This window comes from Kogia breviceps, chromosome 8, assembly GCF_026419965.1.
Source record: "Kogia breviceps isolate mKogBre1 chromosome 8, mKogBre1 haplotype 1, whole genome shotgun sequence".
NCBI classification, from domain to species: Eukaryota; Metazoa; Chordata; class Mammalia; order Artiodactyla; family Physeteridae; genus Kogia; species Kogia breviceps.
The window spans coordinates 73777647-73801244 of NC_081317.1; the positions used below are offsets into that span (position 1 = coordinate 73777647).

General features: G+C 37.8%; 1 protein-coding gene across 4 annotated transcripts in view; it reads left to right on the forward strand.

Annotated features, from left to right (window-relative positions):
• Positions 1-23598, forward strand: part of MAMDC2 (MAM domain containing 2) — a 166266-nt gene that overhangs the window by 121906 nt on the left and 20762 nt on the right. For 2 of the 4 annotated variants that reach the window (XR_010841596.1, XR_010841595.1), the window contains exons 10-11: positions 6690-6783; positions 8472-8620. Coding sequence is in view for 2 of the 4 variants with exons in the window: in XM_059072723.2 (XP_058928706.1) it covers positions 6690-6783; positions 8472-8624 (247 nt within the window). In the remaining 2 variants the exon portion in view is untranslated. Of the gene's footprint in view, positions 1-6689; positions 6784-8471; positions 8625-23598 lie in introns of all 4 variants that reach the window. The other 2 variants (XM_059072723.2, XM_059072722.2) reach the window with 1 other exon arrangement.

Here is a 23598-nt window from a genome sequence, read left to right on the forward strand (position 1 = left end):
TCTGGTAGGACTGATGTTTTATATCTCCATCCACGTGTCACAATAGGTCCATATTATGATGTTCATCCTTGGGCATGACAATTAAATTGATGATTACATTACATTGCTCAGGGAAGTGTTTGACCAGGGGTCCTCCCTAAGGGAGGTGGGCCGGAGATAAACCACACTGTATGTCCAGGAAGGCATTCACACCTGTTTCCTTTAGTGGCGATGAAAGGCTTATAGGAAAATTTTATATAATAATGTTCTCGTTATTAGGGTGTGAAATTAGATCCTAAAACACTAAAAATGATACCATCTCACCTTTAGTTCTTTTTTTCAGAGGCTTTTCATGTTTATTTTCCATTTAGACCCTCAATACTAATTGTACAGGATTGCGCAGGATCTATGTCCCACAAAAAAAAGAGCATGAATTTTGGAGTCAGACAGACCTCACTCCCAAAACAAAGGAAAGGAAGTGAAAATGGGTACAAATGAAGATAAGATTGAAGGTGTGGGGAGTTGAGGGGATTCTTTCCTATGGGCTAAATTTTCCGTATAGAGCAGACATGAGGTCATCGGCTAAGAGAGAGAAAGACATCAGTGAAGAGAAGGAACACCTGCTGTGGAGAGGCGGGGTTACTGCCTGCGAGAAGAGGTTTCAGCACTCACCAGCCCTGAAATTCAGTCACAATCTATGTAAGATTCAGGTTCTGGTGCCAGGTGATGGAGAACTCTTTATAAACATACATAAGGCAAAATGACAGGAAGCTAGTTATAATATAAATACAGGTCAAAGACATACTTGTCCTCTGCTATTAATTGGGGAGTTTCAAGACTTTCAGAATCATATTCTAAAATACCTAAAGCAAAAAGGAGAAAATGAGCAGATTGGTATAATGAAATATGCTCTATCAGATATTCAGAGTGTCATGTTTCATGGCTGGGTCTACAGCTAGCTGTTATATGACCTTGAGCTCATATCATAGGGTCTCTGGGCCTTTTCCTCATTCTAAAAAATATCTGATTCTGAGGTCTCTTCTGGAAACTCCTTTTCCTTTTCAGTGACCAAATGATTTGAAAATAATGCAGATTTCTGAAATCAGTGAGTTGAGAGATCTGGGTATTTACCACACAAATAGCAATGAAAAACTTTGGCTGCTGATCTGCAAATCTACCACAGGGCGCCCTCTACCCTAAAATGGGAGGCTCTTACAAGCGGAAGGACTCATGCTGGGTGAAGCTGGAAGCTGTTCAGTCTTTGTTGCTTGTGAAAGCCAAGAGCTGAATTAAATCCGATGGGTCTTTAAAAAAAGAAGAAACAAAACAGATGGATCTTTTAAGAAAAAAAGTGTTGGTCAGCTAAAGACTTATTTAAAAACACATGGTCTTTCTGCCTTTTGTGGGATCTGAAGACCAAATATAGTATCTGCAGGAGGCATGCTGTTACGGTTTAGCAACTATTTCCCCAAACATGGCTGGGATTCTAAAAATACTAAAGTCTTATACTCATTTTTCTAGATAAAGCTCCACTCAGCCTGTCTTTAGGGATTTGTGAAAATTCCACCCTTTTAGTCAAGTGTCTAATGTGAGAATTTTTGTTTTGCTTTATGTTTTTTTAAAAAATTCTCTTACAACTTATTGTCAAACAGTTAAATGAATGCAGTTGCATTACATAGTATAGTATATCCTGCAATTGTGTCAAAATCATCTTAATGAAGGGCTCTGGAATTCCACTGACTGGATTATAGTAATTTTGTGAGTAATTATTCCACCAACTCTGTAGTCACCATATCCAAATTTATCTCTGCAAATGATTCCAAAAGATTTCAAACCTCGTCAGAGTAGAAGTTAAATTTAACCCAGAATCAAACCCTCTGGTAAATTGTTAAGGTCCACTGCTAATAACAAGAACCTAACTAGGTTTGTTTTCGAACATCGGTAATTTATAGTATTGTTGGCATAGGATTGAAATGTTTCTATGTGAAGATAGGAGGCCATTTCTGGAAACTATCATTCACATACTAATTATAGGCCCAACTGGGGCTCTTCAATTGGTAAAGTAGGTGGTGGATTAACCCAACAACCTGGCCAGTGATGTCTCTCTGGAAGGCCATGAAACTACTTTAAAAGTCAGTGAAAAACCAGTCAGTTCAGCCACTGTTGAGCTCTTTAATACCAACGATGTTTTTTTAACTACACAACAAAGGTTTGTGGTTCCCTGCAAAAGCTTTCATTTCTTCCCTCCCTCAGCAAAGTCCTATTCCTTGTGTTGGGTACCACTTAAACTATGACACTTCATAAAGTTATAATTAGTAACCCTAATTATTTTAAAAATCCGGCCTGATTTGGTTTGGGAAAATAAGTTCCTGACATATCTGTTTCTCTGCTTTTTCTTTCCTGCGTGCTTTAATCAGGAACTTTTCTAGACTTTTACAGGTTTAGGGGCAGTCTAGCCCCTCTGAGTAACCCAGCCTTGTGGCTGCATTTCTGTACAGACTCTCTCTCCACCCCACTGTCCTCACCCCCTGGGAGGGAAAAACTTTAGGAGAGAATTAAAATTTGTATACTATGAGGAAAGTTTTCTCAGTTACCCTTAGGATTTGCTCCCTGTCATTATGTTATTTTGAGGGAGTAGATCATTCATTTTTGAAAGGGAGGCAAGTGAAAACAAAGAAGATACTCTATTGCACTTTGACAATTTGCAGTTTTCTGAAGCAGGAAATTGGAAGAGTGGAGCCCTGATCATCTCCAGGATCATTATTGAGCTGGAGTGTCAGTCCATCTCCCTTGCTTTTTTGCCCCTTTGTCTTTTCTTTCCAGGGCTTGAGGATATTTCATTGCTCCTTAGACTACCACCTGGTGATGTGCAGAGGAAAAGAAAACTAATTCAATCTAGTCTGCTTTTAAAATGTAAACAACTGTCCTGCTCTGACTGGGAAGAATTAACAGGTTGAACTTGACAGAGAATCAAAAAAGGAGGTAACAGATCTGAAACTTCCTCACATAGGAACTACACATAATAGAAATTTAGCAAGTGGAGTTTGATAATCCAGATAGCAGTTTTCTACCACCCTTGACTGGTGTTTCTCAGCCAGAAAAGATTTTGCCCTGGCCTCCCTCCCCAAAGGGACATTTGGCAGTGTCTGGAGACATTTTTGATTGTTATAACTTGGGGGTGATATTGGTATCTAGTGGGTAGAGACCAGGAATGCTTAACATCCCACAATGCACAGGGCAGTCCCCTACAACAAAGAATTATCTGGCCCCAAATGTCAATAGGGCTGAGATCAGAACACCCTGATGTAGATAAATGAGCATATGCAATGTCTAATTTTAATATGATAAGAAGTAAGTTAAATCATGCTTTTGATCTTTACTTGACTATATTTAAAATTATTTGTTTGCAAATATGTATTTATAGCTCTCTCCAGTCACCTCCTATTTGTATTTCCAAAGTTAGTCTAGCTAAGTTTTCTCAACAATTAATATTCTCTATCCAAAAAATTTGAAAGTATCACTTGTCCCTAAGGACTGGAACCTTTAGTGCACTGAAACAAATTCATTTACACAAGTCTAATTTGCCCCTAACTTTTAAGAGATTTGCATAACATCAGGAACACTGTCTAAGGAACAGCAGTTTACTTTGTCCCTCTTCTCCCCTCTTAAATAGATAACAGTATACATTCGAGTTGCCTAAGATTTTTTTCCCAGTCTTTAGAGATATTCTGTTTACTTTGAAATACTGCCAAAAATGAAATAAACACTGTTTTTAAAAAAAGCTCTATAAATAAACAAGAGGTTAATCCCCTTAAGAATTTAGACTATGGGCAATTTCCTTCTTGTCACATTCTTAATGGGACCCAGGGACAGAGTTCTTAAGAACAGACCGAAATGTTTGGCTTTCTCTTTGCCTGTGTCAGCCAGGCCCAATCCTCAGCTTACCCAGTCACCAACTACCCTAAAATAACCTCTCCACCTCAAGAGGCCCTCAAAATGCAAGATGGCGGCACAAGAATAGGAGATGAAATTATTAGCATTGTTTATAGCAGGGTGGAAATCCAATGTGTTAGACCAAACAAGCTGATCTTGTCATGTTTCTTTTGTGTGTTGGAATGCTGATAGACAACTGCCAAACAGATCTGAGGTTTGAGGCCATAGTTTGAATCTAGTACATAGCTGACTGACTTTGTGGCTCTTTTATCAGAACAACATGTGATCTGGCCAGTATTCTAAGTGTAGAAAGAGTTCTAAGATAGGAATAACCTAGTGGCCTGCTGTTGTCCAGAACATCTTTAGCATTTCACTTAACCCACTGTGGCGGTTCACAGATTTGTTTGGAATGTCCAAAAGGAGCCAGGAAGCTCTATCCAGTGGAACTTTCTGCAATGAAGAAATGTTACATATCTGAGATAACCAGCTCACTTGACCACTGGCGCTACGTGGCTGTTACGCACTTGAAATGTGATTAGTGCACCTAAGGAAATGAATTTTAAATTTTATTTAATTTTCATTTAAATATCCACATGTCGTCGTGGCTACTATAATAAACAGTGCCAATCTGAAAAACAGTAACTCATTATTCCACATCTTCATTATGGATATCTTGATTCCTTCTTCTTTTCTCTCAATTATAAATATAGCAAAATTAAAGAATGTTTAGAAGATGAAAGGAAATTCTATTCAATACCCGTAATTTCATGAACCTAACAAAATTGTTATACATTTGGTAAATTTTCAAGGTTTTTTCTAGGTATTTTTAGACTAGTTCGATATAACTTATCTTATTTTATTTTGCTTTATTTTAATTTTATCTATTATAACCAGCTTTTTTTCACTTAACATTATGAGAGGAATATATTTCTCTACTACTAAATAATATTCACAAGCTATCAGAGTTAATGATTGCCTATTTCTTAGATTGTAGCACCATGATTTGTGTATTTCCTCGGTTTTTGAAATGTTGGGTTCTTTCATTTATTTGCTTCCTTGCTTGCTTGGTTTTATGGTCAGTATAAAATAATGCTGTAGTAAACATGTGAAAGCATGTTTACATCTCTCCTCTTTAAGATATGTTTACCTGCCAAATAGTTGAGTCTTATTTAGGTAATAATTTACATGGTGAATCATTTCACTACCACAGAATCATTTTGAAAAAGTACTTTTTCACTATTCATGTCAAAAACAGACTATACAGAAACGAAAGCCAAGTCTTTTCTCACTGCAGCACAATTAATTCAGTAAATAAGGAGACAGATTACCATTCCTTCCCATAGAACAGGAAGAATTGCTGATAAAATGTAACTGTACTCAGGGCTGATGCCATAGACCTCTGCTTTGCAAATGGGGAACAAGTTCCCACACATAAATCCTACAAGTAAAATATTTTACATAGTCAGCTCATCTCTAGAATTTATAAAGGTAAGAAAATTAATGGAAGTTAAATTAAAAAACCCAAAAATGCCCCTTTTATTTTGTTCCTTGTAAATACATATAGTTATATATTATTGCATCTCCAAACTATCCTTTTTATAATTTAAAGTAATATGAATACAGTCCAAGTAAACTGTCACACATCTTACAATTAGGAGTTATTCTGAAGATATTGGCCTAAGACATTTTATATTTTGCATAGTGATAAACTGTCATGAGATTTTTCCATTTCTTTTTAAATAAATTTTATATTCTGGTGGCTCTGATCATCAAAGAGCAGATAGATCCTGTTGATAACACAGATGAATTGAAGACATAGCATACTGAATATTAGAACCTTAAAAAAATCAAATGTTCTCATTATTCATAATTTGGGTTCTACTTTCTGTAACATCTTTGTCTTTTTTGAATTAAGATTTGTATTTGAGGGATTGACCATGGACTGAATGACCTTGTGCTCATTAAACATTAGGTTATACCTGTGAAGCAGCTTTGTAAACTGCAAAGTACAGTGAAAATCTAGTATAAATGTTTTGAAAAGTGCTATTTGCTCATCCTATACATGAAAAGGAGACTTTTAAATTGGCTTAATGGAAAGAAATCCAAGACTTTTTTCTCTCTCTTTGGAACACTGAATTTAATAATTTATAGTAGAGATTTATTTTTCCTTCACATACAACAGTAAAAATGTTTGGCCTGATAAAATAACTGCATTTAGGGCTTTTATTAGTGATAACACTCAAGGACATAGATCTTTACTTTGGAAATGGAACTTGGGTCTCCAGATAGCAAATCACTGGGACTTTGTTCACTCTATGAATGAAGCACATTGCCAGAAAGTCAATTCCAAAATATCAATAGTGTGTTTACACTGGAAATGTTTGTAAAAGAGCTTGGACTGCCATCCACCCTGTATACACTTTGTGGATTATCTGGGGAAAATATTTAAAAGTTGACTGGTTTTCCTCTGCCACCTAGTTAACTTCTTGCTTTCCTCTCCCAGTGTTTTAAAGAATGCAGACTAAGTTAAGCATTAGTGTACACAACATACCATTGTGAGCTTGATTCTGCTGAAAAAAATAAGAGAAGTAGTCCCAGGGTCATATATAAATGGTTAACCATTACTCATGCCACTGTGATCTGTGGTTCACAGACAATGAAGAGGTGCCTCCCTGTAGTTTGCTTCTGCACATCTGTTGTGTCAAGTACATCCCAGGTCATAAGAGTTTCCAATTTTCAGTTAACAGAACTCACAGTTTTACTTTTCTGAATTGCAGGTGGTTTTCATGAGCCTGTGCAAAAGTTTTTGGGACTGTGGACTTGTAGCCCTGGATGACATTACAATGGAATTGGGAAGCTGCTGGTCTCCAGGTAAGACGGTGGTCATTTCAGCTTTCTTTTATCTCCCTGGCCGATTCATGGCATGTCCTGTTTCTGTAAGAACATACCACGTACATTTAATCTGTGCTACTCTGTCCTTTGCTTTTCTTGCCAGAAGTGCCTCTCTCATTTAGAAATGATGCCTTGAATGCAATGTGTGACTTTGTACATATGACTTAACCCCTGTATCTTCATCTATAAGAGAGGTGGTAATACCTACCTGAAAAGTGGGGATAATACACATAAATTCCCTAGTGTAGGACCTAGCACAAAACAGTGCTTTAAAAACAAATACCTTCTATTATAATTCCTTTTGTTATTATTATTGTTGTTGCCTCATATGCATGCAGATTTTCAAGAAATATTGATGAAATTGTTATCATACATAGACTAGGCTAAACATATCATTTCTAAATGATAATAAATAAATATTTTCCAAGTGAATTAAATGACAGTGGAACAATGGAGCAAGCATTGATGATAGTGACAAATATTGTGGCTGTGGGTTGGACATTATGTCTAATGAGAAAATGGTGCATACCTCAACCCAAATCATTGGTTTCTATCTATTAATTACCAGTGCATCCTAAGTCTCAGGGTATCCATTTCTTTAACAAACAGGCAAATTGTGGCATCAATTTGGCACCAGAGAATAATCTCCATGTTTATTTAATTAAAAGATAATTTGTTTGTAGTCAATTTGTGTGGCACTGCAAGAACAACATAAAACAAGATAAAAATCTCTACACTCAAGACGTAGAAAAGGGAATGAGGCTTCATTAGCTTGTAGTGTATATAAAATAAAATGAAGTAAGGTAATTATCATGCAAGAGATGGAAAAGATAGGCTGTTTATTAGAGAATCTAGATGTAGGGAGGTACAACCAAAGAAGTCCCCAGGAAGTTGGGAGGTGACACCACTCTAATAATAATCATTATTATGGTTATTGAAGATAGCACCCGAAGACATAAACATTTCTTTTTGGAAGTGGAAAATAAGCCTCCAGGTAGCAAAACACCAAGTTCTAATATGTATTTAGCTAATATTTATTGAGAACTTCATGTTCTAAATATTTTACATACATCATCTTATTTAATCCTCACAACCCCCTGAGGTGGATACCATTAATATTCCCACATTACAAATAAGAATGCTGAGGCACAGAAAAATTCGGTAACCTGCTCCACACATATAAAGCTATGTCTCCAAAATCACATTTAATTCTTTCACATTCTCCCCCTCCTCCAAAGCAGTTATAGAGTTGCTCTGAGGATTCCCTTCACTCATTCTGGATTTCTGAAGAAAAATCCTGCATGCCGTTTTATTATTTTTTATGTTTCCATAAAGGCAACATACCTCCAATTTTCAGAGCTTTATAAGCTCATTCACACAAATAAATTCACAAGTCAGAGAAAGTTTCTTTCTCAAAGTATTCCCATACTTTTGGATCTAGATTTCTGATTGTTCTCTGCCCCTCTGGCAGAACCTAGGGTGGAGTCCAACCTCTAGCTGGAGGCACCAGTGTGGCTTAGGTGGGCTTCTGGTGAGGGGGCTGTCTCTTTATGTGGGGCATGTGGCCAGACGACACCCATACGTGCAGCATGTGCTTCCAGTGAGCCTTGGAATACGTATTCATTGAAAGAGCCTCAGCAACCGCAACACCTGCTGTTTCCTTGCAGAGAAGCTTCCAACTCCACCTGGAGAGTGTACTTTCGAACAAGATGAATGTGCATTTACTCAGGAGAGAAGGAACCGGAGCAGCTGGCACAGGAGGAGGGGAGAAACTCCTACCTCCTACACAGGACCAAAGGGAGATCACACTACTGGGGTAGGTGAGTTATGCCACATGGTGCTGTTTCCTAAGGAAACCAGAAATAACATTCTAGGGGTCCTTTACTGCATTTTGAAATGGGAAAAATGATGTGTCTAGAATGAACTGCACGTGGGATGCTATACCTGTGGGGTAGGTAATTCAGTATGTGCATTTAAAATCATTCTTTCTGTTTATTACATTGCTTATATATCTTGCTGCAAAAAGGATTTAAAGGGCTTACAAAGCTATGCGCACAAAGATAATTTAATTAGAGGTAGGTTTAAAAATAAAAGAGAGAGGGACAAAAATGAAAAAAAAAGTAGATGATGATCTAAACTTAAGCCCAGGACTGAGACCTAGTATAGAAATATGCTGGCAGACAGGGGAGGAGATATATCAGTTTGAGTCCTCACTTTCTAGAAACTGAAAAAGACGGAAAACTCATCTGTAAAACAAGATTTACAGTGTTCTTAGGATAGAAACAGATGAAGCAGTCCATCAATGGGTGGAGGCAATAAGGAGGTGCATTTTCTGTAGAAAATGTATAAACTACAATAAACTAGGCTAAAAGTTGATCTACTTCTTATTATCACCATGTGTCAGCAATTGTAAACGATGTCAGTGATAAAAATACTCCCTAAAGAATAGACCTTTCTCACTGACCCTCTCCATTTTACTTGGTATACCAGTTGGATAACAGCACATCATTTGGTCCAGACAAAAAGAACTATCCTTGTTACTAAGATTATAGAGATATTTCCTGAAGGGTCCTTACAGAGAGTTGCGTCATGCTGTTTCTTATGGTCTACCTCAAGATAAGTCTAGGGAATAACACCACAGAGCAACCTATAGCATAACCTATTTGTTGAACTGGCTTAATTAGGTAGGGTGCAATCAGGAACAGCTTTGTTTTTTCTTTCCAACACTCTCTTCAAACATACCCTAAAGAATTCTCCCTTCCCCACCCCTTGGCAGATCCCATAGCTTCTCAGTCTGGTTGAGGTATAAGAGCCGCCACACATTCAGGTATGTTAAAAAGTCCAATTCAAATTAAAACTTCAGTTTCTCATTCAATCAAATCATCTTTCTCCCTCAGCATGGGCCTGATTCATAGTTTGGAGATGATAAAAGGGAAGACTCTGTACTGTGTTTAACTTCCTCCTCTGCCCCTTAGCTTCATGATCATTTAGCCAGGGTGAGTGCAGGAGGAATTAAAAGAAAATAACTTTTAAAATGTTTGGTGCTATTTCAAATTCTTTCTTGGATATTGAATACATTCTGTTAGGACAGATATCTAAATACTGGCTCTTTGGAGAAGGTGTCTAAATACTGCCTCTTTTGCATCTTACCATTTTTGGCACTGTACTCTCTGGCTGATCTCCTATGGCTACCCCCTCTTCCCCTAGCACTTGCACTTACAGAGGTACAACTCACACAGATTTTCTGCTTATGTTCCTCCTGGCAGTTTTGACTTGGGTCCTTTTGAGAGCCTTTGGTTCCAGCCACCTTCCCAGTGAGTATCCATTTGGCCTCGGATCCTAAATGCACCTTTGCCTGACTAAGAAGAAGATGTGCAGCTTGGTCCTACCACTGATCTCTCTTTCCTTCCTGTTGCTTCAGAGAGTCTGGGACAGTGTCGCATCAGTTAGGGATGCTGTTGAAGAGATTCAGCCTTGGTTCAACCAGGTTCCAGCACTGAGTAGAAGATTCTAAGAGTGTGTGAGACTATATCTGGAAAGACAAGGAAATTTTAAAAGATGACACAAAAAAACTTGTATATGTTAGGACTATTTTGGTTGGGAACAGTTTTTTACCCTTTGTAACAGAAAGAAAGGCCATTTCAGGGCTGACTTCAGGCATAGCTTGATGTAGGGGATAAAACTATGTCACTGGGATCAGTCTCTCTCTCCATCTCTCTGCTCTGGTTTTTCTGAGTTGGCTCCAATCTCAGACAGGCTCTCCTCTCATGGTAGCAAGAAGCTATAGCAGCTGCAGCCTCATGGCCTTTCAACACTGAATCTAGTGAAAAGAGATAACTCAAACCAACAAACAAAAAATGAGTCTCATTAGCTCTGATTGGCAGTGTATTGAGGGCAGAGTACTATCAAATTCCTGTTTGAATCCCCACAGGGCTTACTATTGTACCTTATACACTACAGAGGCTCAAAAATGTCCACGGAGTGAATAAATGAACCTATAAGCCTTCACTGATGTATATAAGAATAACTAACCATTTAGTTAGCAAGACCCCTAGAAAATGTGATAATGAGGAGAAACTGAATTACAAGAGGAGTAGAGAAAGATCAAGAATAAATCAGCTTTAATTCGAGTCCATTGTAATCACGATGTTGACTGTATGTATGTTTTTCTGGGGGAGGGAGTTGATAGCTTTTCTTCCATTTCTCAGGAACACCAAGAAGGCTAGCAACAACAGATGTGAGAAGAGCGCCATGCTGTGGTAGACTACCACAGGGGAATTCTCTGGGTAACAAGCTATGCCACGTCTTAGACACGGAAGAGAGGACAAAACAAAAATAGTGAGCAGTGGAGAGAGGGAGTCTCTGAAAAGGGCAAGGAGGGGTCACCAGGCCTGGTTATAACAGACCCATGAACTATGGTATCAAGGCTCCCCACTCACTAGGTATGAGACCTTGAGAAAGTTACTTAAAATCTCTAAGTCTCAGTGATGTCATCTAGAAAATGAGAATAATTATAGCTACTTATCTGTTTGCTTACATCAAAGGATGGTTGAATTTAAACTTGTTTAACTTGTAGATGACATTCCACCTCCTCCCCATACACAAAATCTATGAAAGTCTTACAAAAGCACGTGCAGTAGAAATTCCATTACTCATCATTTTGCTCCTTTATTTACGCTGTTCCTGGTTTAAGGGCACATGTTAGTTAAGTTGGTGTGGCTTTGTTTAAAAAATAATATGATTGTGTTTGCTTTGTCTCTTTGAAAACTTTGAAGAATGTTTCAGCTGGCTGGGGTGAAACTTCATAACAAAAATTGTAGTGCAAAAACTTCTTAGTGTGTTCAATACTTATTCCAAGAAAATAATTGACACAGTGTACAACACAGAGAATTCTGGTTTTGTGTTATTTTTTTCCCCAGTAAATTGCTTCTAGGATTTGCCTTCTTCTCCATCCTTCATTTCACCTGTTTCAATGCAAACTTCCTAAAGGTTCTTAAGACACCTTTCAATTTTCTAACCATATAAAATTTTTTACAGATTGTATCTTTTCATTCCTATGTACAACAATGCAGAGGGGTAGCAAATTTTGCTATGTCGTGCCCAGAGTACCTACAGATATAGCACTGGAGTTTTATGTCTTGGTTTTGTTCTTTAAGTTACTTTAACAGTTATTCTACTGGGGAAATAATAATAACTAGTGATCATTTATGGAGCATCTACCACATGCAGGCACTGTGCTGGGACCTTTATATCCTGTCTTAGTCAGTTTGAGTTGCTATAACAAAAATACCATAGACTGAGAGGCTTAAATAACAAACATTTATTTCTCACAGTTCTGAAGGCTGAGAAGTTCAAAATCAAGGTGCTGGCAGATTCGGAGTCTGGTGAGGACCCACCTCCTGGTTCATAGACAGCAGTCTTCTTGCTGTGTCCTCACATGGCAGAAAAGGCAAGGGAGCTCTCTGAGGACTCTTATAAGGGCACTACTCCCATCCATGAGAGCTTGGCCCTCATGACCTAATCACCTCCCAAGATCCTACTTCCAATTACCATCATATTGGGGATTAGGATCTCAACATATAAATTTCAATAAATAAACATTCAGTTGATAACACATCCTTACCACAACTTGTAAAGTATGTGAAAGTGCCCATTTTTCATATGAGAAAACTAAAGGTTGGAGAAGTGCCTTTCCAGGGCCACACAGCAATAAGTGGTAGATTAGGGACTGAATCTCAGGAATGTTGGGCTCTAATGTCCATATTCTTTCCACACTGCCTCACCACCAGAGTTTCCCAGCCTACATGATAGTAAGGGACCACACATGACCTGGAACAGTTGTGACAGCTTATACGTGAAAAGCACAATTCTTCACATAGCAGCGTAATCTCACCCCTATTACCCTTCACACCAAAGAGGGGTGTCTGCTCTTGGAAAGGATATATTCAAACTGATGGTAGTTTTAGACATCCACTGAAATGTATCCAGCAGAAAGTATCTAAGTTTTTTCTGACCTGTTTCTAGTGTCAGTGTACAAATATTGTCAGTTTAACTCCAGGACTGCAGCCCACACACCCACTGTGTATCCTCAACCTTCAAAGGGTGGCTTCCCCTTTTCCTGGCCTCTAATGGCCTAATGTGGGCTGATATATTGGCTCTCAGATTACAGTATGACAAGTATCACCCATTCAAAAATTAAAGCATAAGCAATTAAAGGCCCTTTTAAAACAATTGTTTATTTGTTAAAATTACCAGTGTCATAAGCTACATGTGCATAATGTAAGATGAAACGTCTTAGAACTGGGGGCAACCATAAATGTTATTTAGTGTAGGGTCTCTACGATCTTGATTTATTCCATATTTTCTGAGGACCCACTATGCATTAGGTGCCACATAATTGCCGCAGAATTACAATAAGTAAGATAATAACAGTTAAGTTCTAGAGATGATGGAACCACGCAGAGAGGAACAGTTAGCTCTCCTTGGGAGTGTCCTAAAGAATGAGTGGGAATTCATCAAGAAGAACATCAGGGAGTAGGAAAGCATTTCAGGATGGGGGAATGACAGGTGCAAAGCATGGAGCCATTAAGCAGTATGGCAGCTGCAGGGAACTGCAAGTGATCCTACCTGGCTGCCATGTAGGATACTGTCAGCGAGAATTCCCAAGATAGTGAAGTCTGAGATATAGGCTTGTATGCAGGTAGTACATTTGGAGATGTGATCCCAAGGAGTACAAGTGTGGGGCGAAGGCATCAAAGCAGGGAAAGAGAGAGAGCTGATACGAGGATGCATCCCTGACTTGGCCACTGCTGTGACCATCTGGCTGCTTGATCTGGTGGGAACAGCTGAGAAACCATGTTGAAGTATGTCTCAGAGCCATCACCCAGGGGAAGAAAGGGAGAAGCATTTGTCCACAGGTTCCCTTCCTGCACTGGCCAAAGATAAGTGTCCATTCAGCGTTGGCTACTCTCTCTTCCTTTATTTCTAGGTTACATTTGCATGGGTGCTGAGTGATTCTGCTGAGGGCCAAGCTCAAAATGACTGCACAAAACTCAGCATCAAATACAGGAAGTAACAGGCAGTTGGCATGGGCCCAAGACAAGGCATCTATCAGGTGCATCTGAGTGAAACTGTTTAAAGACTGTGTAGAATTAGTTGTAGTAATGGTGACTAGAATAAGAGACCAGTGAGACAGAAAATCTGTAGTAGTGAACAGAAGCATCTCATATGGGCATATCTAGGAAAGTGGTGGGAGATGACAGTGGACAGTCAGATGAGAACCAGATCACCAAGAGCCTCGTCTGCAAGTTAAGGAATTTGCATATTCACTCTTTGTAGAAAAGGCATTCATTGAAAGGCTTTAAATGGACCATTTTAGTGGTCCCAAAGCAAAATGATGAAGATTTACTTGATAGTTTTCCCAATAGACATCATAGTAGGCACCACTTTCTTAGCCATCCTGCTTAGGGGCTTTACATCTAACGCTATCCTCAACATCTGTCTAAGTGATCACAAAGGTCTGGGAAAATGAGAAGCAGTTCCATCTCAGAAAAGGCTTGAAACCCTTCTCCAGTGGCTCCCTTATAAAGATGAGGGTAGACAGAGGCAAACTGGGGATGAGAGCCAGGACTCAAACACAGTTCTCTTGATTCCGCCTTCAGCTCAGGTGATACGTAAGGTGAGGTCTTGGGCATTTATATTCAGATCAGCTTGAAAATAAACAGGCCAATACCATGAATGAATGACTTTTGCTGAATGCTGTACAATATGAAAGAGTATCAGCTTCATAAGTCAGAGGCCAGGTGTCAAAAACATTATAAGAAAAAGGATTATCACATCTAACTCCTTTATTAGGATAGAATTGGTTCTATATCAGGTAGCTTTTAGTGTATAGCAAACACCCCAAAACTTAGTGGCTTAAGATAATAACCACTTATTTCACTCACTATTCTGCAAGGTGGCAGTTTGATCTGGGCTGAGCTGGGCAGTTCAGTTCTTGGTTGGGCTCATTCATGCATCTGAAGCCATCTGCCAGGTTAGTGAGCTGGCTAGTTTAAAGGGGCCTCAACTGGGATAACTTGTTCTGCTAGGTCAGATTCAAAGAGTGAGGAAATGGACTCTTATCTCTTGATGGGAGGAGCTACTGGATATAGGGAAGGAATAATTATGGCTATTTTTGCAAACAATCTACCATAGATTATATCAACCTTCAAAATGGTCCCTCCTGAATGGGTTATTATTGTGGAATCTTGTAAAGTCACTTGCATTGATGGTAGAAGTGCTAAATTTAGCAAGTAAAAGTATTATGTGACACCCAGTTAAATGTGAATTTCAGATAAACAATGAATAATATTTAGTAGAAGTATGTCCAGATTTGGGACATATTTTTGAGTGCAGGTCATGGAAACAAAGAACATTAAAACCAGAAAGGACCTTAGAAAACACATGGCCCGAAGGTTGCAAATTCAGATGCAGTCATGTGTTAGGAACCCATGTCTTTAGCAGGAGGGCTGTTATGTAACACAGTGTGGTGGGGACTGTGGTTTGCTGATGTATGTGCATCATCTAAAGGTACTCAAAATCAAGTTTTAAGAAATTATTGTGATACCTAGATAAGTATCTGCAACCAAGTTTAGCTCAGATGCTCCCAGGTTTTACTGTCTAACTGAGGTTATTTGATTCAACAAACTGACATAGCTAATTAAAGGGAGGGTCTAGGACTGGAACCAGATGATCATGACACCCAGTTCTTCACTCTCTTCCTACACTGAGATGCTTTTCCTTTAGCCTTACTTTGACAACTACTCAGTATTAGTTTAGAAATTGGATCGTAATCCAGGACCCCTAAATACCCATCCAGGGATCTCCTAGATACTACTAGAAAAGTACATTGCTATTCATTTTTTTTAAGTAAAATACTTACTGAAGTATAACATGTACATAGAAAAGTGCTGCAAATTTGCCTCTAAATGCAGTGTTAGCTGTAACCCACATGTTTTAATAAGTTGTGTTTTCCCTCTCATTCAGTTCAAAATATTTTCTCATTTCCATTTTTCTTTTATGCATAGGTTATTTATAAGTGTATTGCTTAATTTCTAAATATTTGAGAATTTTCTAGTTACTGTTTTTAATTTGTTTCTAGATAATCCGACTATGCACAGAGAACATACCTTAATGATTTCAATCGTTTGCAATTTGTTGAAATGTCCCAAAAAGAGTCAATTTAGGTAAATGTTCTATGTGTGTTAGAAAATAATGTATATTTTGTTGTTGTTGTATGAAGTGGTCTGTATATGTTGACTGAATCAAGCTTGTAATCCTCTTCCTATTTTCTATATTTTTACTGATTTTTATCTGTTCAGTTGAGAGGTGTATTAGTTTCCTATTATGATTGTGAATTTATTTCTCCTTTCAGTTCTATCAATTCTTGCTTGTATATATTTTGAACCTATGTTATTAGGCATATAGAAATTGTATTTTTTAAACCCCAGAAGATATGACTGGTTTGGTTTGTTCTATATTTATTCACATATTTCTCCATTCCATTAGTATTCATTCCTTCCTACATTTCCATGTTTCTCTCTTGAATTTTTTTTTTTTTTAGGAAATATTTCTCTTCTGCCAGAAGTATTTTCTTCTGCATCTAGTGTTTTGTTTTGTTTTGGTTTGGTTTTGGTTTGGGGTTTTGTGTGTGTGTGTGTGTGTGTGTGTGTGTGTGTGTGTGTGTGTGTGTAAGTCCACTGCTGATTAATTCTCTCAGTTTTTGTTTGTCTGAGAATGTCTTTATTTTTCCTTTACATTTGAAGGATGTTTTTGCTGAGAATAGAATTCTAAGTTGACAATCATTTTTTTAATCAGACCTTTAGAGATGTCATTCAGTTGTCTTCTGGCTTCCATCATTTCTATTGAGTCAGTTTTCAGTCATATACTTGTTCCTTTGAAAGTGTACTTTTATTCTCTGGATGCTTTTAATATTTTCTCCTCATGTTTTGTTTCCAGCATTTTAAAATGATTTGCATGTGTGTAGTCTTCTTTGTAGTTATTCTGTTTGGGGTTCATTAAACTTCTTAATCTTTAGGTTGAGTTTTCAACAATTCTTGACCTTTATCTTGTCAAATATTGCTTCTGCCCCACTCTATCTCCTCTCTTCCTGAGATTCCAATTACATGTACATTAAAAGAGCTCACCATGTATTATATATCCTTTATGCTCTTTTACAAAGTTTTTCTTTTTGTTCTCCGTTCTTCAGTTTGGATATTTTCTATTGACCTATTTTTTTTAGTTTGCAAGTCTTTTTTTCTATGTCAAACATGCTGTTAAATTCAATGATTGATTACTTAATTTTAGTAATTCTATTTTTCAGTTACAAAATTTCCATTTTTAAAAATATTAGCTTTATTAAGATAGAATACACACAGTATACAATTCACTTTTTTAAAGTATACAATTCTGTGGCTTAGCATATTCACAAAGTTGTACAACCATCACCACTATCTAATTCCAGAACATTATTATCACCTCAGAAAGGAAACTTGTATACATTAGCACTCACTCCCATTCCCTCCCCAACTCTTGCCACCCCCATCCCTAGATAATTACTAATCTACTTTCTATCCCTATGTATTTGCCTATTCTGGATCTTTAATATAAATGCAATTATACAACATGTAGTCTTTTGATTGGCTTCTTTCACTTAGCATAATGTTTTCAAGGTTCTTACTAGTAGTATGAATCAGCACTTCATTTGGTTTTATTGTGATTATGTTCCAATGCATGGAAATACCACATTTTGTTTATCCATTATTTAGTTGATGAACATTTTATTTATTTCTACTTTTTGGCTATTATGAATAATGATGCTACAGTATTTGCATACAGGACTTTGTGTGAATATAAGTTTTCATTTATTTTGGTTGTGCTGGATCATATGGTAACTTTATATTTAAACATTGAGGAATTGCCAGGCTGTTTTGCAAAGTGACTGCACAATTTTACCTTTCCACAAGTAGTGTGTGAAGGTTTCTCCTTCACACATATTTCTCCATATCCTTATCATACTTGTTGGCTTCTGGTTTTGATTATACTCATCTTAATGGATATTAGGTGGTATCTCATTGTTTAATGTCTGTTTTGTCAAATATTACTATAGCCACTCCATTTCTATTTTGGGTACTGTGTGAGTGACATATCTTTTTCCAACCTTTCACTTTCAACTTATTTGTGTCTTTGAGTCTAATGTGTGTCTCTTGGAGGTAGCATATAATTGAATCTTTTGAAATCCATTTTACCTGTCTCTACTTTTTGATTAGAGTGTTTAGTACATCTACATTTAATGTGATTACTAATAAGGTAGAATTTATGTCTGCCTTTTTTCTATTTGTTTTCTGTATTGTATGTATTACAGGTTTTTTTTTGTTCCTTTATTCCTCTATTACTGCCTTCTTTTGTGTTTAATAGATATTTTCTAAGATAACATTTTAATCTCCTTATTGTTTGTTTTACTATAATTTTAAAACTTATTTTCTTAGTATTACTCTAAAGATTAACATTAACATCTTAAGACAATCTAGTTTATATTTAATATTGACTTAATTTTTTCATGGTATACAAAACCTCTTCCTTCCTTTGTACTATGATTGTCATGTACATGATATCTTTTACATTATAAGCCCATAGACATGATTTTTAAGTTATTGCTTTATGCAGTTGTCTTTTAAATCAGATATTTTAAAAAGAGAAACAAAAATACATTTATTCTGTCTTTTATATATACCTATATAGTTACCTTTATCAGTGCTCTTTCTTTCTTCATGTGGATTGAATTATTGTCTAGTGTCCTTTCATTTCAGCTTGAAGGATTCCCTTTAGTAGCTAGTGATGAATTCAGTATTTTTTTGTCTGGGAATGTCTTAAATTCTCCTTTGCTTTTAAAGGATAGTTTTTCTTGATGTAGATTTCTTGGTTTTCTTTCAGTACTTTTGAATTATGTCATCTCACTGCTTTCTGGTCTCTTATGTTTTCTGAGGAGGAGTCAGATGTTAATCTTATGGAGGATCCCTTGTACATGATGAGTTACTTGAGTCACTTTTCTCTTACTTTCAAAGTTTTCTTTTTCTTTGTCTTACAGCAGTTAACTGTGATTTTTCTAGGTGTATGTCTCCTTGAGTTTATCCACTTAGAGTTGTTTGACCTTGGGTGTGTAGATTAATATTTTTCATCACGTTTGGAATATTTTTGGCCATTGTATTTTTTAAATGTTCTTTTTGCCCCTTCCTCTCTTTCCTTCCTTCTGAGACTCCCATTGTGCATATGGTAATACACTTGATGCTGTCCCACCAACCTCTGAAGCTCTGTTCATTTTTCTTCATTCCTTTTCCTTTGTTCCTCAGATTGGATAATCTCAGTTTACCTGTCTTCAAGTTTACTGCTTCTTTCATCTGCTAATTCCAATCTGTTGTTGAGCCTCTCTTGTGAATGTTTCATTTCAGTTATTGTGCTTTTCAAATCCATAATTCCTAGTTGGTTTTTTATAAATTCTCTTTTTAATGATATTCTCTATTTGGTGAGACATCACTCTCATACTTTCTTTTAATTCTTCAGACAGAGTTTCTTTGAATTCTTTGCACATATGTATAATAGCTGACTTAAAGTCTTTGTCTAGTAAGTTCAATTATAGGCTTCCTTAGAGACAGTTTCTATTGACAGCTTTTTATCTTGTATATGAGCCACAGTTTCCTGTTCCTTTGTGTGTCTCATAATTTTTGTTGAAAACTGGTTATTTTTAATACTACGATGTGACAGCTTCCCCTCCTCCCAACATTTTGTTGTTGTTATTGCTGTTGTTCCTGCTACTTGTTTGTTTAGTGACTTTCCTGAACGAATTATCTAGAGTCTGTATTCTTTGTTGTGTGTGGCCACTGAAAAATATGCTCAGCTTAACCATCAACTAATGATTGAAGAGAGATTTTTCTTAAATGACTTGAACCAATACATCTCCCAGCCCTTGCAAAGGTGCTCTGTGTTTGTATTGGGGCATGGTTTCAATGCTCAAGTAGACAATTTACATCTCTGCTAGCCTTCACTTTTTTCTTTTTCAGAGACTCAAAGTCAGCCAGCTTAGGACCTTCTCAGTTCTCTCCTGGGTGTGTGTATATCTCTGTACATGTGCATCGTTTTCTAGATTGACAAGAATATTTTGGAGTTTTGCAAAGCCCCCCACAGACATACTGTTCCCTAATATTTTTCTTGAAAATTTTTTTGTCAGCCTTTTGTTAGCTTCCATTGTTAATAGCACCTTAGGCAATTGCAATGTTAAACAATTGTTTGATTGTTCTTGGCAAATGCCCGTGAGATAAGGCTGTTCATACAGAATAAGGTTTACCTCAGTCAGGTTAAATAAAGACAAGGTGTGGGAATGAAACTTGCCAAGCAGGTCAAGTAATGACAATTTTCTGTATGTATATATGTATGTGTGAATATCTATATAGTATATAGATATATAGATATGGCACTGGAATGCTGTTCGGGCATAAAAAAGGATGAAATCTTGCCATTTGCAACAACATGGGTGGACCTTGTTTGCATTTTGCGTAGTGAAATAAGTTAGAGAAAGAGAGACAAATGCCATATGTGCTCACTTATATGTGAAATCTAAAAGCAAAACAAAAGACCAAATTCATAGATATATAGATAGATTGATGTTTGCCAGAGGTGAGGTGTGGGGGGTGGGTGAAATGGGTGAAGTGGTCAAAAGGTATCAACTTCCAGCTATAAAATAAAGTCATGGGTATGTAATGTACAGTATGGTGACTATAGTTAGCAACGCTGTAGTGCATGTTTGAAAGCTGTTAAGAGAATAGGTCTTAAAAGTCCTCATCACAAAACACACATACACAATTTATAACTGTGTGTGGTGATGGATGTTAACTAGACTTGCTGGAGTGATCATTTTTAAATATATACAAATATCGAATCATTATGTTGTACACCTAAAATTAATATAATGTTTACTGACAATTGTATCTCAATTTTTAAAAAAGGAAAAACAGAATTTGGGTAGTCTTAGTCTTGGGAAGGCAGAGGAGAGGAAGGGTATTGCTTTGCTAACTTTAAATGTTTTGCCTTATCTTTTCAATCTATCCTCTATTGTTGAGGCCAGTAAGGAAATGTAAAACCTCAAAATGAAATTTTAAACAGCGATTCCAATGGAGTAAAAAAGACTTTGTTGCATAGTCACGACTTAGCTCACCATTTCCTTCGAGGGAGGACTACTGGCTGTTCTATTTCTGAAGAGGAGAGAGTAGAAGGTACACAGCAGAGTCCAGAAGAAATTCCATCCTGGCGGATGAGAGACTCCCTCTTGCAAGAGCACCAGAATCACAACAAACTGCTGAACAATCATCGTCAGGAAGACACTGGAACTCACCAAAAAAGATACCCACATCCAAAGACAATGGGGAAGCATCAATGAGACGGTAAGAGGGGTGCAATCACAATAAAATCAAATCCCATAACTGCTGGGTGGGTGACTCACAGACTGGAGAATACTTATACCACAGAAGTTCACCCCCTGGAGTGAAGGTTCCAAGCCCCACGTCAGGCTTCCCAACCTGGGGGACTGGCAACAGGGGGAGGAATTCCTAGAGAATCAGACTTTGAAGGCTAGCAGGATTTGATTGCAGGACTTCGGCAGGACAGGGAGAAACAGAGACTCCACTCTTGGAGGGCACACACAAAGTAGTGTTCGCATCAGGACCCAAGGGAAGGAGCAGTTAACCCATAGGAGACTGAACCACACCTACTTGCTAGTGTTGGAGGGCATCCTGCAGAGGTGGGAGGCAGCTGTGGCTCACCATGGGGACAAGGACACTGGCAGCAGAAGTTCTGGGAAGTACTCCTTGGTGTGAGCCCTCCCAGAGTCTGCCATTAGCCCCACCAAAGAGCCGGGTAGGCTCCAGTGCTGGGTTGCCTCAGGCCAAACAAGCAACAGGAAGGGAACCCAGCCCCACCCATCAGCAGACAAGCAGATTAAAGTTTTACTGAGCTCTGCCCACCAGAGCAACACCCAGCTCTACCCACCACCAGTCCCTCCCATCAGGAAGCTTGCACAAGCCTCTTAGATAGCCTCATCCACCAGAGGGGAGACAGCAGAAGCAAGAAGAACTACAATCCTGCAGCCTGTGGAACAAAAACCATATTCACAGAAAAATAGACAAAATGAAAAGGCAGAGTACTATGCACAAGATGAAGAAACAAGATAAAACCCCAGGAAAACAACTAAATGAAGTGGACATAGGCAAACTTCCAGAAAAAGAATTCAGAATAATGATACTGAAGATGATCCAGGACCTCAGAAAAAGAATGGAGGCAAGATTGAGAAGATGCAAGAAATGTTTAAAAAGACCTAGAAGAATTAAAGAACAAAAAACCAGAGACGAACAGTACAATAACTGAAATGAAAAATACACTAGAAGGAATCAATAGCCAAATAACTGAGGCAGAAGAACGGATAAGTGACCTGGAAGACAGAATGGTGGAATTCACTGCCATGGAACAGAATAAAGAAAAAAGAATGAAAAGAAATGAAGACAGCCTAAGAAACCTCTGAGACAACATTAAATGCGACAACATTCGCATTATAGGGGTCCCAGGAGGAGGAGAGAGAGAAAGGACCAGAGAAAATATTTGAAGAGATTATAGTCAAAAACTTCCCTAACATGGAAAGGAAATAGCCACCAAGTCCAGGAAGCACAGAGAGTCCCAGGCAGTATAAACCCAAGGAGAAACACGCCAAGACACATAGTAAGCAAACTGACAAAAATTAAAGACAAAGAAAAATTATTGAAAGCAACAAGGGAAAAATGACAAATAATGTACAAGGGAACTCCCATAAGGTTAACAGCTGATTTCTCAGGAGAAACTCCACAAGCCAGAAGGGAGTGGCATGATATATTTAAAATGATGAAAGGGAAGAACCTACAACCAAAATTACTCTACCTGGCAAGGATCTCATGCAGATTTGACGGAGAAATCATAAGCTTTACAGACAAGCAAAAGCTAAGAGAATTCAGCACCACCAAACCAGCTCTACAACAAATGCTAACGGAACTTCTCTAAGTAGGAAACACAAGAGAAAAAAAGGACCTACAAAAAGAAACACATAACAATTAAGAAAATGGTAATAGGAAAATACATATCGATAATTACCTTAAATGTGGATGGGTTAAATGCTCCAACCAAAAGACACAGGTTTGCTGAATGGATACAAAAACGAGACCCATATATATGCTGTCTACAGGAGACCTACTTCAGACCTAGGGACACATACAGACTGAAAGTGAGGGGATGGAAAAAATATTCCATGCAAATGGAAATCAAAAGAAAGCTGGAGGGCTTCCCTGGTGGCACAGTGGTTGAGAGTCCGCCTGCTGATGCAGGGTACATGGGTTCGTTCCCTGGTCCGGGAAGATCCCACATGCTGTGGAGTGGCTGGGCCTGTGAACCATGGCTGCTGAGCCTGCACGTCCAGAACCTGTGCTCCACAACGGGAAAGGCCACAACAGCGAGAGGCCCGTGTACCGTAAAAAAAAAAAAAAAAAAGCTGGAGTAGCAATACTCATTTCAGATAAAATAGACTTTAAAATAAAGGATGTTACCAGAGGCAAGGAAGGATACTACATAATGATCAAGGGATCAATCCAAGAGTAAAGATTTAACAATTTATAAATATATATGAACTCAACATAGGAGCACCTCAATACAAAAGGCGAATGCTAACAGCTATAAAAGAGGAAA